Source organism: Polypterus senegalus, chromosome 10 (assembly GCF_016835505.1).
Source record: "Polypterus senegalus isolate Bchr_013 chromosome 10, ASM1683550v1, whole genome shotgun sequence".
Classification (NCBI taxonomy): Eukaryota; Metazoa; Chordata; class Cladistia; order Polypteriformes; family Polypteridae; genus Polypterus; species Polypterus senegalus.
Genome location: NC_053163.1, coordinates 179,947,044 through 179,970,930, shown reverse-complemented (window position 1 = coordinate 179,970,930; position 23,887 = coordinate 179,947,044). Strand labels below are relative to the sequence as shown.

General features: G+C 42.1%; 1 protein-coding gene across 3 annotated transcripts; it reads left to right on the top strand.

Moving 5' to 3' along the window:
• The first annotated feature begins 11,475 nt into the window (after positions 1-11,475).
• Positions 11,476-20,506, top strand: LOC120538380 (bcl-2-like protein 1). Of its 3 annotated transcripts, none has more exons than XM_039767872.1 (3): positions 11,476-11,546; positions 15,536-16,033; positions 19,086-20,506. In XM_039767872.1, exons 2-3 carry the CDS (start codon positions 15,563-15,565, stop codon positions 19,209-19,211), a joined length of 597 nt encoding a protein of 198 aa, XP_039623806.1. In that variant the 5' UTR covers positions 11,476-11,546; positions 15,536-15,562; the 3' UTR covers positions 19,212-20,506. The 3 variants fall into 3 exon arrangements, with proteins under 3 accessions (XP_039623806.1, XP_039623807.1, XP_039623804.1); XM_039767873.1 differs by lacking the exon at positions 11,476-11,546 and adding an exon at positions 11,556-11,654; XM_039767870.1 differs by lacking the exon at positions 11,476-11,546 and adding an exon at positions 12,559-12,913.
• The last annotated feature ends 3,381 nt before the right edge of the window (positions 20,507-23,887 follow it).

The window sequence follows — 23,887 nt, the reverse complement described above, 5'->3', positions numbered from 1 at the left end:
GACAATTAACAAATCTCAGAGCAAAACATTCGAAAAAGTCGGTTTATTTATTAGAGAGAAAGAAATGAAATTCAGTCACGGGCAGTTATACATTGCGTTGTCACGATGAAAGTCCAAACACAGAATCAAAATTCAATGCAATATTGACGAAAATTTAATTCAAAAAATTATTTTTACTGAGGTTTTACAGCAAACGTGTAAGTTTAAAAAGTATTTGTGTGTTAATTTCAAAGCCAAACAGATCGAAATCGTATTACGTAACGAATAACTCTTAACGCAACATGAAACATAATTTGCTTTTAAATTATTGCGTTTTACTATTTTTTACTATGGTTAATTACTCGCTGTAATGTAAAATAGTTAGTTCTATTATGCACATGTAACAATTCCTATGAAAATAAAAATCTGTTTAAATTGTACGACCGCATCCCCATACGCAAGCAGCAGAAATGCAAAGTGGCAAGCGTGTAGCGCAGTCCCGGGGATTGGCGAGCAATCACGATGAAAGTCCAAACACAGAATCAAAATTCAATGCGATATTGACAAAAACTTAATTCAAAAAATTGTTTTTACTAAAGTTTTAGAGTAAAAGTGTAAGTTTAAAAAGTATTTGTGTGTCAATTTCAAAGCCAAACAGAACAAATTCGTATTACTCAACGAGTAACTCAAATGCAACATGAAACATAATTTACTTTCAAATTATTACGTTTTTTAATATGGTTAATTACTTGCTGTAATGTAAAATAGCTCTATTATGCATACGTATCAATGCCCATGAAAATAAAAACCTGTTTAAATTGTACAACCGCATCCCCATACGCAAGCGACCGAACTGCAAAGACACTAGCATGTAGCACAGGTACAGGGGTTGGTGTGCGCAGCGAGCAGGGGACAAAGCTCCCCTAGTAATAATAATATAAATAATAATTTTTAAAAATAAATCGACGAGATGTGATTTTCTCTGAGACACTCCCGTCCCGTGAAACAAGGCAGTGAGACAAAAGCACAGCTGCTGTACAGGCGTTTAAATGCTTGAAACGCGGCGTAAAATGCAGATCACGCAGAACGGTGGCAGCAGCAGCAGCAGCAAGACAGAAGTTGATCGAGCAAAGAGGAGGTAAAAAAAAAAAGTATTTGTTTCCCATTGTATCACCGTTTAGGAGGGGGTTTCGGAGGAGCGACCGCACCTCCTTAGCATGCATTCAGCCCCCCACTTCACAATGCAAGCGGCAGAGATGTGAAGTGGCTGGCGCATAGCGCACCCCTCAGGGGGTGGGCGAGTGAAGTGAGCAGGGTACGAAGCCCCCTAGTAATATATACAGTATAAGGGTTTGTTGGTAGAATAGACCTTCATGTTTTTAGTTAGGCTAAGAATGTCTTAATAAAAAGTAATATAACTGTTTTCTCTGTTTGAATATTTGTACACCTTTTATTTCATGTTATCTCCTACATTGTTAGTGGCCCTCACTGCTTTGAACAGACATGTGCCTTATTTTTGCTCTTTTTTTTTAAATTGGTATTGTTACACAGACTCCATTCCTAATCTGGTCAGTGCTCTTTGCACACCACTGTTTGTAAAAAGAACAAAGGCTTTGTGGCAAAGTAAGTAACAAGAGTGTGCATACTTACCTCGCCACGTTTCAAGGCTGGAGTGATCTTCTATATCTGGAAATGCAATGCAGTATGTCACCCTTCTGGAATGATCTGTGAGTTGGCATGCTTTTCACCCAACAGTCATTTTGGCAGGACTGTCAACACAGGAGAGAAATGTGGGATAAAGTAAACAAGAAAATGAAGCTCTTCTACTGTACAAAAGACTTTAAGACTGTACATGCAATTTACAGCACTGAGGACAAACAACACTAGAAAGTGAAGGTCCATGGATTTTAACTGCCATGCCAAGCACGACTACAGCCGAGAATCTGTGACAAACCTGAATATTGCTGTACACAAATATCTGCAATCAGATGTTAAGGAAATACAATAATTTTGCCGAGAACAATAAATGAATATTGCGTGATCTCTTAAGTTTTGAATAGGAGATGGACAAGATTATTAGCGAGTCGAAGTTTTATTTTCTTCAAAACACTCAGATGTACCTCATAAAACTGTCTCACTGGTGATTTAGGTATCTACAGTATTACTATGGTAAAGGATTACAGCTGCTTTGTCAGTCTGCCCTTTTGCTTCATTAACTTTCCACTCTCCAAACCATTTTTTTTTCATCTTACGATTCCAGATTAAAATACAAGTTCACCACATGTGCCTCCATTGTACTTTGTGGACCTTTGGGTCAACTGGTAGACGAAAACAACAACAGAGGGCTGGTGTTGCATGACCTCATTTTCTTTCTGGTAGGCTCAGTAGCAGTGGGTCTCCTATTGTCGGAAGGGGTGACAAACAGCATTGGCTAAACTTTATTATCCTCAAAAAGAAGACTGAAATATCTCCCTACCCTACAGACCACAGACTAGGTTCACATCAAGGATGCCCTTCTGCCAGTTGGAATTAAACAAGGCTGTAAACACATTCCAGTGGGCTGTGTGGTAAGCGGCATCATTTAGCATGTGAACTGTGTATTGTGTAACCTGAAACTTAATCCACAAGATTTCAGCTTTCTACTTCACTTTCAATACATATTAATCTTATGTTGTTGTTGTGTGGCATATGGTCATTCTCCATCCACCCATCCATCTATCCGTCCATTATCCAACCCGCTATATCCTAACTACAGAGTCACGGGGGTCTGCTGGAGCCAATCCCAGCCAACACATTGCGCAAGGCAGGAAACAAACCCTGGGCAGGACGCCAGCCCACCGCAATATGTTCATTCTGATTGAACTAAACCATTGTCGGGCAACCGGTGCGCGCGCACTGGAATTTTCTAGGGGCGCCGCGAAAACTTTTGTAAAATATTTAAAATTGCTAGTGTTTTTGAACTTTTGGTTGATTAAGAAGATAATTTAAAAAATATATATATTTTATGCTGGAAAAACAGATAACGGTTAATCAGATTGTTGAATAAACAAATGTATTTATTTTGAATGCAAGTTAAACTTTTCGCTGCTCACCATTCATCATAATACTGTATCAACACCAGCGGTGTCAAAAACACATCTCATGAGACGTAAAAAGTCTGGTTGTTAGAAGATCTCGCTCACTGTACGGATATGGAAATGAATTCTAAGAAACGCAAGAGACTTCAGATGATCGACAAGGAAATGCGCGCCTGTCTTTCGAAAACTGATCGTCGCATCAATCTCATATGTGCTGAAAAACAATCTCAACGTCCACATTGATTCAATTTAAGATTTATCCTTTGATTCCTTTATTAATAAAATGTCTTTCAAACTTGTAAAATTAACTTTTTATTGGCGATTGTCCATAGATTGTGTCGTCACGACTTTATTTATGGGCAGTCCCTCAGGTGCGCTGCGAAAGACTTGCGAAAAAGGTTGACTTTCACTGAACTAAACAATGAAATCATGTGTACGGTTTTCTTCCTGATCCACTACTTCTCAGTTGTTGAACAGTCACAACACACAACATGAACAGAGAACTTTAAGCTTTGTAGTTCTGCTGATCTAAGCAAGAAGCAGATCTAGACGGGGGCACAAGGTGCTTCCTGGGTCCGTATCATTATGGAGTTTGCACGTTGTCTCTATACCCAAGTGGACTTTTCCCAGTGTACCGCAGTTTTCCTCCAACGTTGCCAAATACATCAAGGTTAGATTAACTGGCAACTCTACAATGGCCCCAGTGCAAGTTTGTGCCCTGTTCAAGGTTGTTTCTGCCTATACTTCCACCAGAAAGAAAAACACTGACGCTCTGCACCTCTGAACTTGGTTAAGTATTCCTGTGGATATGAATTTAAGTTCAGGCAAATCTTTTTACACTTGGTTTTAAACCCCTTTACACTATACACTCACCTAAAGGATTATTAGGAACACCTGTTCAATTTCTCATTAATGCAATTATCTAATCAACCAATCACATGGCAGTTGCTTCATTGCATTTAGGGGTGTGGTCCTGGTCAAGACAATCTCCTGAACTCCAAACTGAATGTCAGAATGGGAAAGAAAGGTGATTGAAGCAATTTGGAGCGTGGCATGGTTGTTGGTGCCAGACGGGCTGGTCTGAGTATTTCACAATCTGCTCAGTTACTGGGATTTTCACGCACAACCATTTCTAGGGTTTACAAAGAATGGTGTGAAAAGGGAAAAACATCCAGTATGCGGCAGTCCTGTGGGCGAAAATGCCTTGTTGATGCTAGAGGTCAGAGGAGAATGGGCCGACTGATTCAAGCTGATAGAAGAGCAACTTTGACTGAAATAACCACTCGTTACAACCGAGGTATGCAGCAAAGCATTTGTGAAGCCACAACACGCACAACCTTGAGGTGGATGGGCTACAACAGCAGAAGACCCCACCGGGTACCACTCATCTCCACTACAAATAGGAAAAAGAGGCTACAATTTGCACGAGCTCACCAAAATTGAACAGTTGAAGACTGGAAAAATGTTGCCTGGTCTGATGAGTCTCGATTTCTGTTGAGACATTCAAATGGTAGAGTCAGAATTTGGCGTAAACAGAATGAGAACATGGATCCATCATGCCTTGTTACCACTGTGCAGGCTGGTGGTGGTGGTGTAATGGTGTGGGGGATGTTTTCTTGGCACACTTTAGGCTCCTTAGTGCCAATTGGGCATCGTTTAAATGCCACGGGCTACCTGAGCATTGTTTCTGACCATGTCCATCCCTTCATGACCACCATGTACCCATCCTCTGATGGCTACTTCCAGCAGGATAATGCACCATGTCACAAAGCTCGAATCATTTCAAATTGGTTTCTTGAACATGACAATGAGTTCACTGTACTAAAATGGCCCCCACAGTCACCAGATCTCAACCCAGTAGAGCATCTTTGGGATGTGGTGGAACGGGAGCTTCGTGCCCTGGATGTGCATCCCACAAATCTCCATCAACTGCAAGATGCTATCCTATCAATATGGGCCAACATTTCTAAAGAATGCTTTCAGCACCTTATTGAATCAATGCCACGTAGAATTAAGGCAGTTCTGAAGGCGAAAGGGGGTCAAACACCGTATTAGTATGGTGGTCCTAATAATCCTTTAGGTGAGTGTATCTTAAGCTTAAACTGAAGAAATCTGGCAACTTTACTGTTTGATAAAAGTCATTTTCTTATATTACCAAAATATGTCTGAGAATGAGCGGGCGAAGATGCATAACTTACCCTTGGCCATTGCTACACTTGAGTTTGATTGGCATTAGAAATGTGGTCACCATTAGGTCCAGTTCAGTTTTACTGTTTGAGTGGCAGGAATAAGCTTCTGTTATAATTAATACACATGATAGTTGGAGAGGACTTTTCACTGGAATAATTTAAAACATTTTAGTACAAATGTAGGCTGAGCTAGTTAGTTAACTACCTAGGGCAACATCACTTACTTACAGTCGTATAAAAAAGTTTAGGAACCCCTCTTAATTCTTTGAAAGCTCAGCCAATGACAAAAAAAATCCAAAGTAGCAACTTCCTTTTAATAGATGACATGCCTTATGGAGACAGTAGGATTTCAGCAGTGACATTAAGTTTATTGGATTAACAGAAAATATGCAATATGCATCATAACAAAATTAGACAGGTGCGTAAGTGTGGGCACCAACAGATATATGACGTCAATACTTAGCTGAGCCTCATTTTCAAATATAAGAGCCTCTAGACGCTGTCCTCCTATAGCCTGTGATGAGTGTCTGGACTCTGGGTGGAGGTATTTCTGTCCATTCTTCCATACAAAATCTCTCCAGCTCAGTTAAATTTGATGACTGCCGAGGATGGACAGCCTGCTTCAAACCATCCCATAGATTTCCGATGATATTCAAGTCAGGGGACTGTGACGGCCATTCCAGAACATTGAACTTCTCCCTCTGCATGAATGCCTTTGTCATTTTCAAACTGTGTTTTGGGTCATCGTCTTGTTGGAATATCCAAGCCCTGCGTAACTTCAACTTTGTGACAGATCCTTGAACATTATCGTGAAGAATCTGTTGATATTGGGTTGAATTCATCCGACCCTCGACTTTAACAAGGGCCCCAGTCTCTGAACGAGCCACACAGCCGCACAGCATGATGTGACCTCCACCAAATTTGACAGGAGGTAGCAGGTGTTTTTCTTGGACTGCGGTGTTGTTCTTCCGCCATGCAAAGCACTTTTTTTTGTGACCAAATAACTCCATTTTTGTCTCCTCAGTCCAAAGCACTTTGTTCCAAAATGAATCTGGCTTGTCTAAATGAGTATTTGTATATAACAAGCGACTCTGTTTGTGGCGTGAGTGCAGAAAGGGCTTCTTTCTCATCACCCTGCCATACAGATGTTCTTTGTGCAAATTGTGCTGAATTGTAGAGCGATGTACAGATACACCATCTGCAGCAAGATGTTCTGAAGGTCTTTGGAGCTGATCTGTGGGTTGTCTGTAGCCATTCTCACAATCCTGCTCATATGCCGCTCCTGTATTTTTCTTGGCCTGCCAGACCTGCTGTGTTTAACAGCAACTGTGCCTGTGGCCTTCCATTTCCTGATGACATTCCTTTCAGTTCAAACTGACAGTTTAAACCTCTGAGATGGCTTTTTGTAGCCTTCCCCTAAACCAGGAGACTGAACAATCTTTGTTTTCAGATCTTTAGAGAGTTGCTTTGAGGATACCATGCTGTCTGTCACTCTTCAGAGGAGAGTCAAAGGGAAGGAAGCACAACTTGCAATGGACCTCCTTTTACCACTCGTGATTGGACACTCCTGTCTATGAAGTTCAAGGCTTAACGAGCTCATCCAACCAATTTGGTGTTTCAAGTAATCAGCATTGAGCAGTGACAGGCATTCAAATCAGCAGAATCTCAAGGGGACTCACATTTTTACACAGCCAGTTTTTCACATTTGATTTAATTTCATACAACTAAATACTGCTTCACTAAAAATCTTTGCTCAGAAAACACCCCAGCAGTACTCAGATGTTCCTAGGAAATGAAAGACACGCCACTGTTATCTGTTTTGTTGAAAGGAGAGTCAATTATTATGTAGGATGAGAGGAGTTCCCAGACTTTTTCATATGACTGTAAACAAATGACAAACAATAGAAGAGTATTCTGCTTTCTTGAAACGGCCTTTATCAAGCTTGTAGATTACAAAACAATATTTAAAAGATCTAGTTTTTCAGATGGGGTGGTGGCATATGTCCAAAACTGTGGAAAAACAGCTTGCTAAGAGGAGAATTTTGACTGTAGTACTTTACTTTTAACCTTTACACAGCTATTTATTGAAAAAAATGTTTTGGTTATTTCATGAGATTCTTATATATTTTTGGGCACAGAATTCAAAAATGAAAATCACTTTTTCTTCATCATGTAACATTTTTTTCATAAAACACTTTTTTTAACTGTCAATAGTACCTTTTATTGTTTTTGCACTATGATTAAATATCAATGTATTATTTTAATGGTAATTTGTTTGGATGTAATATCTGTCTATTATAAAAAAAATCTTGGGACGAGATGAGACTTTTTGTCCCTGCGACGAGATGTGATCTTTTGAAGAAAGACAGAGAGACACTTTCACGTCCCGCAAGGTGGTCAAGTCACGTCATACTGACAACCTTTGGAAGCAAGTCCCGTGAGATGGTGACTTTTGCAAGTCACGCCCTACTTACGACCATTTTCAGACAAGACCACGGTCATCTAACCTCTCAGTTGTTAGAATGTTTTTGGCAGACACACTTCCTGTGCTCTCAGCTCTTAAAAATTTGATACGTTCTAGATGACACGTCAACGACTAAGCGAAGAAGAAAGGGCAGCACACCATGACCTGGGCTGGAAAAAGACAAAGTAGAACGTCGTAAAGAATTCAAAAACATTGGCGCCATACACATGCAGAGCAGGACAGAGATAATGGAAGAAAGTCTCAAAAAAATGATAGTAAAGATCGCATTAGTGCAAACAAATGGAAAATATTACTCTGTGAAATAGCGGAACAGCAAAAAGAGATCGAATAGTGTTTGAGGATGTCTGGGGGAGAATAGAGACAAGGCAATGAGACAAAAGGACAGCTGCTGTACAGACCTTTAAACGTTCGAAGCGACGCACGAAATGCGCATCACGCAGCACTGCAGCAGCAGCAAGCCAGCAGCTGATCGAGCAAAGAGGAGGTAAAAAATACTGTATTTGTTTCGCATTGTATCACCGTTTATGAGGGGTTTCGGAGGAGCGACCGCGTCTCCTTGGGGTGCGTTCAGCCCCCCTCTTCACAACGGCTCATGGCCCGGGGGGCTGGGAAGGGGTTGGTGAGCGAAGTGAGCATAGTTTTTTAATATTAAAATCTTTGTGTAGCTGCATTTACCAAAAATTACTAAAGTTCATCATCTCTAACTTACAAATGAGATTCAACAATAGTTTGATGCGTTGAAATGATTCCACAAATTTTAGTAAAAATTCAGAGTAAAACAGTTCACACAAAAATTGTGAAAAATTGATATAGCAAAGAGAAGAAAAATTCTGCTTAAGGCTTATTTATCTTGTTTCATTCTTTAAGTTGCTTATACAGTTGGACCATTTCGAAACGCTCAGAAAGCTGCATGCCTATCACATCTTCGTGCTGTAAATGAGTCGTTCGGTCCCTGCCAGCTCTGGGACCTATTCTGAAGAACAACCGAGTCAGTTAACACACTGTATGGCAGATTTAGAGCAAGAAAGTCCATCCAACCATCCACTTTCCAACCCGTTGAATCCGAACACAGGGTCACGGGGGTCTCCTGGAGCCAATCCCAGCCAACACAGGGCACAAGGCAGAAACCAATCCCGGGCAGGGTGCCAACCCACCACAGGACACACACAAACACACCCACACACCAAGCACACATTAGGGACAATCCACCTAACCTGCATGTCTTTGGACTGTGGGAGGAAACCCACGCAGACATGGGGAGAATATGCAAACTCCATGCAGGGTGGACCTGGAAAGCGAACCCGGGTCTCCTAACTGCGAGACAGCTGCGCTACCCACTGTGCCACCGTGAGCAAGAAAGTTCTCTCATATTAACTTACAGGGTGTAAAAGACTAAACTGTATTCTAATAGCTATGAAAGAAAATTCTATTCTAGTTAAGCAAACACTAAAACGAGTTTAACTCAAAGCTTTAACTTTCTAAGATTGGGTCTTACACTATGTTTAAAGCAAAACAGTTATTTTATTCAAAAATAAGGTCAGATGATAGCTGGAACTGAACATGTTGGTGAGTCATAGCAGCAGATAGCACATTTGAAGCCATTAGAAGTCCAAGTTTTGTCTATGAGTTGAACAGCAGAGCCAAGATTTTCCATTGGGTTCAGAAGAAATGGCCTGCTAGAAAAAAGCTACACTTCGGTGTCAAAAGCGTTATCATTCCTAGCTTAGAAGATCCAGATGAAAAGCTGCTACCACTGCTTCATATTAATCTTGATTTAATGAATCAGTTTGTCAAGGCCCCATCAAAAGATGGACCCTTGTTTTACAGTTGTGCTTGAAAGTTTGTGAACCCTTTAGAATTGTCAATATTTCTGCATAAATACGACCTAAAACATCATCAGATTTTCACTCAAGTCCTTAAAGTAGATAAAGAGAAACCAGTTAAACAAATGAGACAAAAATATTATACTTGGTCATTTATTTATTGAGGAAAATGATCGAATATTACATATTTGTGAACCTCTAGGATTATCAGTTAGTTTGAAGGTGAAATTCGAGTCAGGTGTTTTCAATCAGTGGGATGCCAATCAGGTGTGAGTGGGCACCCTGTGTTATTTAAAGAACAGGATCTATCAAAGTCTGCTCTTCACAACACATGTTTGTGGAAGTGTATCATGGCACGAACAAAGGAGATTTCAGAGGACCTCACAAAAAGAGTTGTTGATGCTCATCAGGCTGGAAAAGGTTCCAAAACCATCTCTAAAGAGTTTGGACTCCACCAATCCACAGTCAGACAGATTGTGTACAAATGGAGGAAATTCAAGACCATTGTTACCCTCCCCAGGAGTGGTCGACCAACAAAGATCACTCCAAGAGCAAGGCGTGTAATAGTCGGCGAGGTCACAAAGGACCCCAGGGTAACTTCTAAGCAACTGAAGGCCTCTCTCACATTGGCTAATGTTCATGTTCATGAGTCCACCATCAGGAGAACACTGAACAACAATGGTGTGCATGGCACTGCCACTGCTCTCCAAAGAAAAACATTGCTGCTTGTCTGCAGTTTGCTAAAGATCACGTGGACAAACCAGAAGGCTATTGAAAGAATGTTTTGTGGACGGATGAGACCAAAATAGAACTTTTTGGTTTAAATGAAAAGCGTTATGTTTGGAGAAAGGAAAACACTGCATTAAGCATAAGAACCTCATCCCATCTGTGAAACATGGTGGTGGTAGTATCATGGTTTGGGCCTGTTTTGCTGCATCAGGGCCAGGACGGCTTGCCTTCATTGATGGAACAATGAATTCTGAATTATATCGGAGAAATCTAAAGGAAAATGTCAGGACATCTGTCTATGAAGTGAATCTCAAGAGAAGGTGGGTCATGCAGCAAGACAACAACCCTAAGCACACAAGACGCTCTACCAAAGAATTGTTAAAGAAGAATAAAGTGAATGTTTAGGGATGGCAAAGTCAAAGTGCTGACCTTAATCCAATCGAAATGTTGTGGAAGGACCTGAAGCGAGCAGTTCATGTGAGGAAACCCACCAACATCCCAGAGTTGAAGCTGTTCTGTACGGAGGAATGGGCTCAAATTCCTCCAAGCCGGTGTGCAGGAATGATCAAAAGTTACCAGAAACGTTTAGTTACAGTTATTGCTGCAAAGGGGGTCACACCAGATACTGAAAGCAAAGGTTCACATACTTTTCCCACTCACAAATATGTAATATTCAATTATTTTCCTCAATAAATAAATGACCAAGTATTTTTTTTTTTGTCTCATTTGTTTAACTGGTTTCTCTTTATCTACTTTTAGGACTTGAGTGAAAATCTGATGATGTTTTAGGTCATATTTATGCAGAAATATAGAAAATTCTAAAGGGTTCATAAACTTTCAAGCACAACTGTATATATTTGGGCCAAATGTTTCCGGGTTTGTCTAATGTTAATATGAAAGAGGACATTTTGGCCGGACCCATTATTAGAAAACATTTCTGTTGCAATGAATAACCTGGAATGAGAGGCTTTGGTATCATTCACAGAAGTAGCTTCGAAGTTAACAACAAAGATCTAAATAATAAAGAAATTGGTAAAATTAATTAAGTTTAAGTAACTGGGGTCTCAAAGTTAACTTTCTGGATTTGAATTTGGAGTTTTTCACATGTATGTGACAGAGCATCTGCAATCCACAGACATTTCCCTGAGACAATTTGTATGCATTGCTGTTTTGTTCCGTTAAGTGTTTGCTGTGTGACGTAGGCAGCAGGAAAAGGGATGCTGGGAGCAGGACGAGAGAAGGAGAGAGAAAGAGAGAACGGCAAGTATGTGCAGTTCAGGGCCTGTAAGATTGGGATTTGTTAAATAAACGTTATCAAATTTCCACAACAGAACTCACATTTTGTAATACATGACAGTACCTGGCAACCCCGGTGAGGAGTTCTTTATCATTATTAATGGCATGTTTAGGAATTTTCCAGTCATTTTCAGTCAGGGTGTTCGTGCAGCTTGGTAAAATTTGCCGTCGCTATTTTTATAAGAATGTGTAGCAATGTGTCACGCTATCTTTAATTTATATCAGTCCTTTTTGAAATACTCTTTCGAATTCTCAAGTTTAGCATTTTTTTTAAAAAATTAAATTGTGATGCATGACCACGTCAAGCATAATCCGGGGCAAGATTACGCTCATTGTGGTGTGGTTTGAACAGTACGGGGACACGGTGACACGAAATGTCGTTCGCCTTTCCTGCTAGAAAGTTTGTCGCCGATCGTTTCAAGCACAGCGAGCCTTCGTGCGTGAGCTCTCCGTGACTTCTCCGTGTTTGCGGCTCACCCACTCCGGCGTGCCAGCCTTTCGCAATCGTGACGGGAACTGAACTTGACTTCGCTGCTTTTGGGAAGAAAACGCGGTTGTTTTATTTATTTCGAAGGGGACACATATATCGGTATGTAGCCGCATGCTTTCCCTTTTCGTTTTGTTTCGATGTCCTGACTTTGTTTTATTAGCGCTAGGCGATTCGGCTGTCGTTTTGGCGGGAAGGCGGACTTGAAGGCGCAAGGCCGGCATGGCGGCAAAAGGAAATGCGGCTCGTCCTGGCGGTGGTTTAGCCGCAGCACCCGTTCATTCACGATTAATAAAGTGATAACGCCCCGAGCCTACTACATTGTCTGCATAGCATCAGCTTTGCTTAAAACGAGTTGTGTCGCTAGTTCCCCGAACACATCTACGGAAGATCGTGAACACGTTTGAAATCGCCTGACAACACGTTTAAAGGTTGTGATTCTTCTTTACATCGCATTAATTAATAATGTAACAAATGCTTTAATCGTATGGAGTATGTTTTAAGGTATATAGTGCACTCTTATCCGATCAGTTGCGTCCTGATGGGATAACATATATACGATGGTATGCAAATATCCTGTGCATTATGGGTAGTTGAATTGGAGGTTCTTATGATGTGATTGTGACCTGGAAGATCATAACAAGTGGGAGCGGAGTGTGTAGTGGTAGTGCCCACCACTCTCGGGGGGTCAGGGACTCAGTCGGTGTCGCTCCACTAACCAGGAAGGTGCCCTCTTGTTTACCTGGGCAGCGAGAAAAGGCGGCGTATCACTTTTAACAGTGAGGGTTGGAAGGAAAGATCAAGAAGATTTTTGTGAAGTTCTTTGGTGCGAGTCCTCCACTGTGAAGGTAAGTTAAAGATTCATCGGTGGTATCACCAGATAATTTTGTAAATTCAATAGAGAAAAGCCAAGCATAGTGACACCTTTTATTGGCCAACTAAAACGATTACAACATGCACATTTTCGAGGCCCCTTCTAATCCTTACATCTTGCCTGAAGAAGTCGCCTCAAAAACCTGCAGATTGTAATCTTTTTGGATAGCCAATAAAAGGTGTCATTTTGCACGGCTGTTCTCTACATTCATAATGGCTAACACGGTACAACACCCTAGTACTAAATTCAGTAAAGAAAGAGTGGAGTTGGAACGATGAGCTCTTCACGTGGCTTCCCCTTCTACAAATACCGATGTCCGCTTACGGCCGATTGTGACGAGTGGTCGGCCCTCCAGGGTTGGGTTCTGCTCGGCCCTTCCTTCTCTGCTGTCAGTGTGCGTCAGAAAGCAGGTGGATGAATAAGATTGTCGTTTTGTGAAGAGGGTTAAAGTGTGTTGCGCAGTGACAATAAGGTGTTTATTATGTAACTATTGCATATACTTGTGTATTCAGCGTTAGATGTAGTAATAAATGACAAGACGAAAGCCATATATGAAACTACCGTTATGATTGAATTAAAAAAAAATGTTAATAAAGGGTGTTAGATGTTTTAATAATGAACAAGACTAAAGCCATATATGAAACTACCGTCATGATTGAATTAAAAAAAATGGCAATGAGGTACAACAATTGGCATATTTCTGATTGTACAACGTTTTAAACAGTACAGTAGATTAATGCATTGATGAAGTGTTAGGGCAGGACAAAGTGAAAAAAAATGCAGCTTGATTTTAATAACGAGTGTAAATCATAAAGCAATAGTAGAGCTTTTGGGGAGAAAAGGGGAAAAAGTCCACATCCATGATGTGTATAACTTCGGCATAAAAAAAAAGAACATTCAAAATGTGAAACCTAATTATATAAGCAACAAGAAAATAAGGATGTTATTTTTGTTAAACAATCAACAAAAAGACAATTGGAGTAAGCAAGCGCTCGTGCAAATGTGTTGAAGTCAAGTCGGGGAGCATGCACTGGTGCGGTGCGGCACCCATTACACGGCGAAACAACTCGGGGTTCTGGTTGGCAACCCCCCAGGCAGGCAGGCAGACAGGCAGTCCAGTCCCACCCTCTGTCTGCCGCAGCCAGGTGTTACGTAGGCGACCCCTTGGCCTGGTCCAGCCACTCGGGTCCCCAACAATGAGGATCTTACGAGCCGGATCACCCTCGGGGAAACGCGCCACATGGCCGTAGTGCCGTAACTGACGCTCCCTCACAATGACTCGGACTCCTCACTCAGCCTCTCGAGCGCCACGACCAGGGCCTCCATTGACTCCACGAAGACCACAGCATCGTCGGCAAAGTCAAGGTCCGTGAATCTTTCTTCTCCAACAGATGTCCCACAGCCGCTGGACCCCACGACCTTGCTTAACACCCAGTCCATACAAGCATTGAACAGATTATTGTTTATGTGTGTGTTGTGTGTGTGTATATATATATGTATGTATATATGTATATGTGTATATATATATGTATATGTGTATATATATATATATATGTGTATGTATATATATATATATATATATGTGTATATATATATATATATATATATATATATATATGTATATATATATATATATATATATATATATATATATATAAAATATAAATTGCACAGATGTAGTGTTAAAACTGGATGTATTACCACACAAGAAAAATACAGTATATAAAACTACTTTTTTGTTGGAAGCAGAAAGTGAATGTAAATAAGATAAAATAGGGTATGTCTGATGAAACAAGGTGTGTACTAAAAACTAGTGCATTGATGAATTGTTACAACTGGAACAAAAAGGGAATAAAACAGCTTGATGTGAACAAGTGAGAATGAATGCTGTGTGGACGAAGTATAAAGAACTTTCAAATTGTGAACATTAGTTATTTAAGCATCCAGAAAAGAGGCAAATACTTTTTGTAAAACACATAACGTAAAAGAAAGGAATAAAGCAAGACAGGACACTTTAAAGAGTATTGATGAGGAAATAAAAGTAGTGGACAAGAACTTGTTTTTCCCCTCTATGTTCACGTAGATATGCAGGTAAGGTTACCTCACAATTCCAGTTTGGCCTTTTGTAAATGTGTATTGGTGTGTGTGTGTGTGGACTGTACCATCGAGTTCCCACTTTGTTTGTTCTGAGGCTGCTGCCAGGAAAAGCCCAGCTCCCTGTAGCCCTGAATTGAATTAAAATGATATGTTAAACGTATTCCGAGATAAAAATGGTAAAAGTGTGAAAATGATGTTCTTTGAAAATTTCAGAGGTAAGAACAAGTATTGTATGAGGACATTTGAACCCCAGATAGGCCTTAGAAGCAATGTATTGACTGTCAAAGAAAGGGCGTCTGATTTGAGCAAAGGTAAGGAGCTGGAGTGCTGGTGTGACATTTAAAGAAAACGCTAGCCTGACACAGCCTGGAAGGACCGTAGACTGAAGTATTGCCAGTTAGTACTGCTGAAACCTTCAACTGGTTGTAATATTTCTGCCTGCTCTTTTTTTTTTTTAAGCTTATAAAAATGTTGTGTGTTTTTTTTCCTTTTTTTCTAGGCTGCCCAAGACATCGAATAATAAAACATGTCTTACAGCAACAGAGAGCTCGTTGAAGATTTTATCAGCTACAAATTATCACAGAAAAATGTTTTGAGTAGCCAGAGTGAACTGGACGTATTACAGGTCAATGGGACTGGAATACTCAATAGCTTCCCAGTCACTCCAGCATCGAATGGAGTTAAAGCAGTAAAAGAGGCACTTCGTGGCTCAGGGGACGAGTTTGAGCTGAGGTACCGGGCTGCTTTCAATGACCTTGCTTCAGAGCTACATATCACCCCTGTTACAGCTTACCAGAGCTTCGAGGAGGTTGTTGGCGAACTCTTCAGAGATGGAGTGAACTGGGGACGCATAGTGGCACTCTTTTCATTCGGTGGTGCGCTCTGTGTTGAATGTGTGGAGAAGGAAATGGTTCCTCTTGTGAGACATATAGCAGACTGGATGACCACCTACTTGGATAATAACCTTGATCCCTGGATCCTGAGTAATGGAGGATGGGTAATTAATTTTCTGAAAGTTTTGTGTATGATTCAGATTACAGTGAAGACCACAGTTTCTATCTTAAAATGAGATGAATAGCTATTTGTGTAAAGTGTGTTAAAGGGGACTAATTACAAATGCCAGTTTCAGCAGGAAGTTAGACAATAAATCTGTTTTGTTTTGCACCGGTTTTAGAATAACTTTTTTGAGAAAACTCAAGAATTTAGTTGTGAATTTATGATGAAAATTTCATAGTCCATCCATTATCCAACCCGCTATATCCTAACTACAGGGTCACGGGGGTCTGCTGGAGCCAATCCCAGCCAACACTGGGCACGAGGCAGGAAACAAACCCCGGGCAGGGCGCCAACCCACCAAATTTCGTAGTCTGCCTTACCTAATGCTTTGGAAGTGATTTCACTTGCAGTGTTGTTTGTAAGAAGTAAGAAAGAGAAGCAGGGAACATAATTCACTTTCTGAATTTCTAGGAAGACTATTTTTCGTGGCTGGTACAGTAGTAAACATTGCCACCTTGCACCTCCGGGGTCCTGTCAGTGTCAGGGACTACATGTGTGATTTTTTTTGTACATCCTTACTGTGTGTGTGTAGTTTTTCCTCTGGGTATCCTGCTTTGGTTTCCACATTCCAAAGACATGAAAGGTAATCCGGTGGTCAAATCAAAATTGCGAATAAACTTGAGATTGAGTGTGACTGGCAACTTACTTCCTGCCTTGCACCCAGTGCCTCCAGGATAGGAGCCCACTAAACATCACCCTAAACTGAATAGGTGTTGGAAAATAGACGAGTTCTAGATTGGCAGGCCTTTATGAATATATTAAACTTTGCGTTTGTAGACTTGGCAAATGCATGCATATTTATTTATTGAAAGGGAAAATGTTAAATGCTGTATATGCTCACATGGAGAAAAAGAAAAAGTGTAGTCCGGTCAGGTTGGGGAGCATGTACTGGTATAGCACGCTGCCGCACCCACCCCATGACGAAACCACTTGAGATCCTGGTTGGCAACCCCCCAGGCAGACATGCGGTCCAGTCCCACTCTCCAGAAATGACCCTCTATCTGCCGCAGCCAGGTGTTAACGTGGGCATCCCCTTGGCCTGGTCCACCCACTTGGTCCCCAACAATGAGGATCTTCCGAGCCCGATCACCCTCGGGGGAATTGTGCCACATGGCCGTAGTGGCGTACGTGACGCTCCCTCACAGTGCAGGTCATGTGCCTCAATCGGGACTCCATGAGCAACACAAAGTCAAACCAGCGATTATCTGAAGAGACACAGTGCCGGTGACCACATCTTATTTTTTTAATTTGTGCTTCTGCTCATAGCACTTCGAGTTTCATTCTGTTCCAGTTTTAAATTTAATCTGTAGAGAAAGCATCCCATTGATGTGATTAATTTTTAGAGTGCAGTGTTTTATTCTTGCAATAAATTTCACTTGCGTTGTCTGATAAAGATTGGATTTTGATAAGCCCATTATTTTGTCTTCAATACTTCCTCTACATGAAGTGCTGTTTAAAGTATATAGTTGTTTGTCCATAAATATGAAAATGATGGAGACTTTGGGGTCAGTGCAGTCTATAGTGGCCACACAAGTGCTTCTAAGTCAACTGAACCTCCAAGGATTGAAGCGTTAAACCAAAAGAATGTGTTTGTGAGCTGCGGAGTCCTTGAAGACTGGTGGTTCATTCTCTGTGTATTACATTTGACTTCTGATTATTTGAAGATTTTATGTTTAACTATAAACGCCTTGCATGAAGACTAAATAACAAGGCTGTTTTTATTTGTGTGCGGCAAGATATTTATGAACCAAACATTGTTACATACCTGCATGAGGCCGGTGTTCTCGCTGAAAGTGTTTAAAAACACTTAATAAAGACTGACTGTGGCATTGCGATGGCAGATCTTAGCCCTGTTTCTGTTAATAAAGACTGACTGTGGCATTGCGATGGCAGATCTTAGCCCTGTTTCTGTTAATAAAGAATGACTGTGGCATTGCGATGGCAGATCTTAGCCCTGTTTCTGTTAATAAAGACTGACTGTGGCATTGCGATGGCAGATCTTAGCCCTGTTTCTGTTAATAAAGACTGACTGTGGCATTGCGATGGCAGATCTTAGCCCTGTTTCTGTTAATAAAGACTGACTGTGGCATTGCGATGGCAGATTGTTTGCTCTGCAGTGCCCTCTGATTTTTTGTTTTTTTCCCAGTTCTGTTTTACTTCCAGCCTCTGTGGTATTTAGCTTGGTTAAAGGTACTGCTTTAATTCTGCTGATTTATGGCTCCAGAATTGTCAAAAAATGATAGATAAAGTAGTCGGCTAATAACTCTGGCATAGAACAAGTAATACTTAATACCAGTATGGCGCACTGCACGATAACATGCAGCGAATCTGCTTGACTTATAGTTTTCATCCTCTTCCTCAGTACGTTTAGCATTCGTTTCCTCAGAGGTTGACGTGTTTGCTCTTCTTCTCTCCTCCCTAGCGGCCCGATTCTTCTCTTCTTCTGTTGGCATCTTTTCACGTTAAAACTGATTTAAGTCAGTGTTTGTGTTGCATTTACTTGGTACGTTTTCTTTAATTTTTCACTTAAGCTGGCACTTAAGTCTTCAGTCTGCCTCAGGAATGATTTAAGATATGAAGAGGTAGGGGAAGTGACGGCGAAGGTGGTAAGGATGAGAACGGCGCCCATGTGCCAAACTGCCGCCCTGCTGGCCACGGCCGAGAGTCGGTTCTACGGTAAAATAAAAAGAGGAATAACGTTGGAGGTCAATCATCACCCCGAAAGTAGACAGTAGACGTCACGTGGTATATGTCAGGTCAGTAGGTTTGTGAGCTTCAGGTGATTTAAAATCCTGGACAGACAAACGGACAGCCCCGAGGAAGGTTTGTGGTGAGCTGTGCAGGTTACTTGCCTGCGTGTGGATCTGGCAGATGGTGTGATGTAAACCTCTCAACATGCTGGTTTCAGTCCTTGCTTCTTAAGTGCTACTCCGTATCGACTTGTTGCTGAAATCACATTTTGTTCTTGTTTTTTTTCCTCTTCATTCTCCCAGGATACCTTTGTCAGGATCTATGGACGACATGCATCAGCCGAGTATTTCAAGAAGTGGCTGGTGGTTGGAGTGACTGTGACTGCTGGACTCGTGTTGGCCTCCTTTATTGCACACACCCACCTGTAGGACCACCCGAAGATCAAACGTTTACAGCAGCACTTGTCAGGAATTGCCAGCGGATTATTTTGTATTTTACTACAGAATTTCTTTTGTCTGATGTTTTTTTTTTTTTTGTATGTTGTCTTGTGTCAGTAGAGAGTGTTAAAGCAGCGTGACTTCAGAGGTGGTGTTCACCTGTGTAACATTGGAGGTCTGTCTCTTATTTTAATGGCGGCTGTTTGTAAATATATTTTATGTTCATTCTGTTAAATTTTGTTTTTTTCCTTGAGAAAAGAAGACAGACTCCGAGTTTACTGGATTTTATTTGTCGTGGTGTTCTGCAGCACTTGAATGTTATTAAAATGTGTTTCTCTAGCTGTGCTCTGGTGGTCAGTTGTGCAGACGTCAGGTGAGTACCGAGCGTCACTTCGGACAGCAGAGGTTGCTGGCTGTTACGTCTTTTTATGTGGAATCCGCTCCACTATCCCAGTTCCAGTCTCTTCATCGTTTACTTCAAATAAACTTGTGAAAAAGCACAGACCTGCTCGCTCTACGTAATACATGGCACCTTTAATACTTGAAAAGAAAGGCTCATGCCAGTTTGACCAACTGCACAAAGACGAAGCCCACTCGAGTAGATTTTAAGTCAGAAGTGCCAGTTAGCGTAGGTCTCTGCCGAGTGCCAGTCCTTGCTGCCCTCCAGCTTGTGATCAGAGGTTGCCTTGTGTTCTTTTGTAAACCTCCAGGTTTGTGAATGTCGGCGATCAAAGGCACACTTGTATTCAGGCTCTGAGCTGATGTGAACGCTCTGCTTATTCGCCTCGTCTGGCTGAGCGTTCTTATCGAGCACTGAAATGATTACCTTGTTTATTTTTGAAATGCTGCTCTCCTTCCTCATTCATTCCTGTTATGAAAAAAATAGGAATGAGCCCCACAATACTGATGATGATGATGTGCTGCTTCCTTAACCACACAACTAAAAGGCTGGAGAAGCTCGGCTGTATGTATTAAAAGGTCCCCATGTTGTTCGTCCCTAACCACCTAACCAGCAGCAGACACCGCTTGCTGATCATGAAACTGGATGACCTGTTAATGGATCAGCGCTGAGTGCTTTATACAAAGCTGGCTAAAGACTTCCAGAGATTTGGGGGGTATGGGGTTTAAGATTTCTGGCAAGAGGCTGATGCCATCCTGGTTGCAGTTGTTGCCAGGGGGGTGAGAGAGAAGGGGTCCAGGAGGGGAAAAATATGAAGCGAGGAAGGAATAATTAGAGCCGAGTCTTGGAGGAGCACCATGGCTGCAGGTTTTCATTCTAACCCTTTTCTTAATTGGTGACCTGGTTTTGCTGCTAATTAACTTCTTTTGAATTCATTTTATTTGACTTGCTTTTGAAGACTCAGATCCCTTAATTGTTTTTTTCCTTAGCTTCCTAACAATGAGATACAAAAATTAACCAAAACACGACTAGAAAACTGCAGTGTCCATCCAGATAACAATATCTGAGTGAGAATAAGGAGAGATGAAGGCCACAGGAATGCTGATCTGCTCAGATCTCCAAAGTTCTTAGAAAAGAGAAAATCAAAAATCTCAGAAATGTCTGCCATTGCACCACGAGAGGAGCGATTAAACCATGGAATTAAAGAACGAGTTTAATTAACAAAGAGAATTGGCACCTAATTAAGCAACTGGTTGGAGTGAATTTGGTTAGTTGACTTAGCTGGTCTTCTGTTGGCTCAACTCACTTCATATTTCATTTCTGTGTGGGTGCCACTTGAGGAGTGAAATGAAACAATTCAGTGGAATGATGAAGAAATTCAGGGGAACAAACCTTAAAAATAAGTCAATGAAAATTAATTCACAAGAAGTTAATTAGCAGCAGAAACAGGTCACTAATTGAGAAAAGGGTTAGAATGAAAACCTGCACCTACTGCAGCCCTCCTGGAACTAGAGAGCGTTGATGAGAGAGTCAGACGGGTGAGCAGTGCCACAATGTAAAAGTAACGGAACTTTTAGTGAACAAAGAGTGGCATTGGGATCGGTGGCCGGACCAGTAGTACACAAGATAGTTGGTGCATAAATTTAAATTGGTTTATTTGTTGGCTCGATTTTTAAACATAATAGAGGGGGGTGGCACTCCTCCATTTTTAATACAATAGCGAAAGTCAGTAGGCAGAATGTCACAGTGGAGATTTGAAGAGGGAGACCGGGGACGAGAGAAATCCAAAACAGGTTGGCATGTACGGTCAGTGCTGCCCAAACCATAAGAGTCTTGAAGGCTGAAGCTAACCGTTCTTAATCCTGTGGGGAAAGTCAGATGCATACAGCAGCAGAACATAAAAAACAAAGATACAAACTCGCAGGACAAATAACAGCCAATCGATTGATCGGTAAGTAAATAAAGAGATACTGTGCAGGTAGTTCAAAATGAACTCGAGTGCCTCGTGAAGATCAGTGAATTGTCTTGATAAAGACCTCCCCAAGTACTGCTGCTGCTTCTTCAGCACACTGGCGTAAAACTAAAGCGTGGCTAAAAGTGCGCTGAGAGGGCACCTCCTGAAGAGGATGGAGGGGAGTTTTCAGGATAGCATCCAATTCTGCCACCATGGTCTTTTACCCCCCAACAGTTTCCAGTGTGCCCAGGGTTTGCCCGTTTCCTGGATGCTGCAGTGTAGAGCACCCCACTGGCTACCATGGACTGATGATAGATTTCCAGCAGTTTGCTGCAAACATTAATAGACCCGAGTCTCCTTTGCAGGTCCAGTCTGCCCTCGCCCTACTGGTCCAGCACCACTGTGTTGTCAGACCAGTTCAGTTTATGTAAACCCCCAGTTACCTGTAGCTTTGCACCACTTCCACGTCCTCCTGCTGAATGGCTGACTGGTCTCAGAGACTCCTTGGCACACCAAAAGTCCACCAGCAGCTCTTTTGTTTTGCTGATGCCGAGTTGCAGTTTGTTGCCCCTGCGCCACAAGATGAAGTCCTGTACTCTGAATCCTCTCCATTATTAATGCCACCTGGGATGGAGGAGTCAGCTGACAATTTCTGTAGATGGCAAGTGCTGGTGTTGACAGGACAGGCCCCTGAGGCACTCCAGTGTTACACACCACCATTACTCTGCCACCCTCACACACCACGATCGAGGGGAGTCCCCTTGGATTTGTATGCAATTTGTATAAGTGTTTCAGATGGAAAATGGAGGTTGGGAAAGAAGACATATTTGGGGATGGCACAGGGGGTGGTGGTGATGGGTGGTTGCAGCAGAAAATTTCAGGGCTGGGTGCCATAGATCACATCAAAAGCTCAGTTGACAAAATACCACCCTAGGCGACTACCTAGTGGGAAAGAGAAGACACCACAATAGCAAGTCTCAAGGACTGACCTCAGCTGGAGGTAAAAATCCTAAGAAAGTACCAATGGACCTCCTCTGTCTTCACATGAGAAGGCAGGCGGTGCAAGTGTCCCTCAGTACGTTATGACTGCTGCGCAGGAGCCCAGGTGTATTCAACCTGGCATGGTGTCCAGATGGCATAGGAAATCAGAGGATCAAGGTTAGGGTGGTGCGACATAAAAGAGGAGGAAGGAGAACAAGAGACACGGAGCAATCTGGGATGGTGGGCGAGTGGGACGGACAATCCAACCCTTAATCAGCTGGAGGGTGACTGCCCAGCTCTGTACAGTGGAACCTTGGACTGCGAGTGTTTTGCAAGACGAGTGAAAATGAATACATTTTGAATTGATAAACGAGCGAGGTCTTGCAATATGAGTAGCACGTATACGCTTTGTCTGCCGTACATCACGTGATCACAACTGAGCTGATGGTTCTTCTCTCTCTCTCGCTGCGGGATTGTGGGTAATCATCTCCCATGCTCGTTCTCAGTTACCGTGCCTCACTCACATAGTCAACATCCGTACGAGCGTATACGGTTTACTGTAGCACTGTGAACACCTGTGTGTGTGTGTGTGTTGTAACATGCGAGTCCCCGTCGAGGCTGAGTCTCAGTACTTCAGCGACACCAGCTTTATTCAGCGTGAAACAGGAACAGCACGCTTATTTATTGTAATGAGATCTGCCGCGCTACTCACACACAGACACAGCAGTCGGGCAGGGTCGTGTCCAGGTTAGTGGCCAAGTAATCCTGTGCCCTGCATTTATAATGCTCCTGTATCACCCATCGACGGCAGGCGCTTATGGCTTGACCGCAGTCTTTTCGGATTCGCTCTTACGCCGAACTGCTACAGCGCTGGGCGCCTGCGGCTGCTTTGGGACGCTCTTCCGCCTGTCGTTCCGTTGGATGGAATCCCAAGAGAGTTTAGAAACTCCCTCACACCTGCCACGATTCTTTTTAAAGATAAAGTGCCCGTTAATTTGTCTGACGTATTTGTGCGTTATATGTTGTAGTAATCATTTTTATATGAATAGTTTTGGGTTGTGGAACCAATCATCTGAGTTTCCATTACTTCTTAACGGGGAAATTCGCTTTGGTATACGAGTGCTTCAGATTGCGAGGTTCCACTGTACTTCTGAATCGGTTAATGTCGCACCTCCGTCCGTTCTGCCACTCACAGATGAAAACAGGAGAGCGGTGGTCTGACCTATTGGACAGCTTAGGGTGGGAAACTGAACTGACAGCCCCTCAGGAACACACTGACAGGAAAGGAACACACTGACAGGAAAGGAGGACCCCCTCCGCTTCACCCGACCA

Bases quoted from the DNA above. Each gene is read 5' to 3' on its own strand.
- LOC120538380 (XM_039767872.1), top strand. From the start codon at position 15,563: ATGTCTTACAGCAACAGAGAGCTCGTTGAAGATTTTATCAGCTACAAA. The intron at 16,034-19,085 runs GTAATTAATTTT...TCATTCTCCCAG, and splicing joins TCCTGAGTAATGGAGGATGG to GATACCTTTGTCAGGATCTA.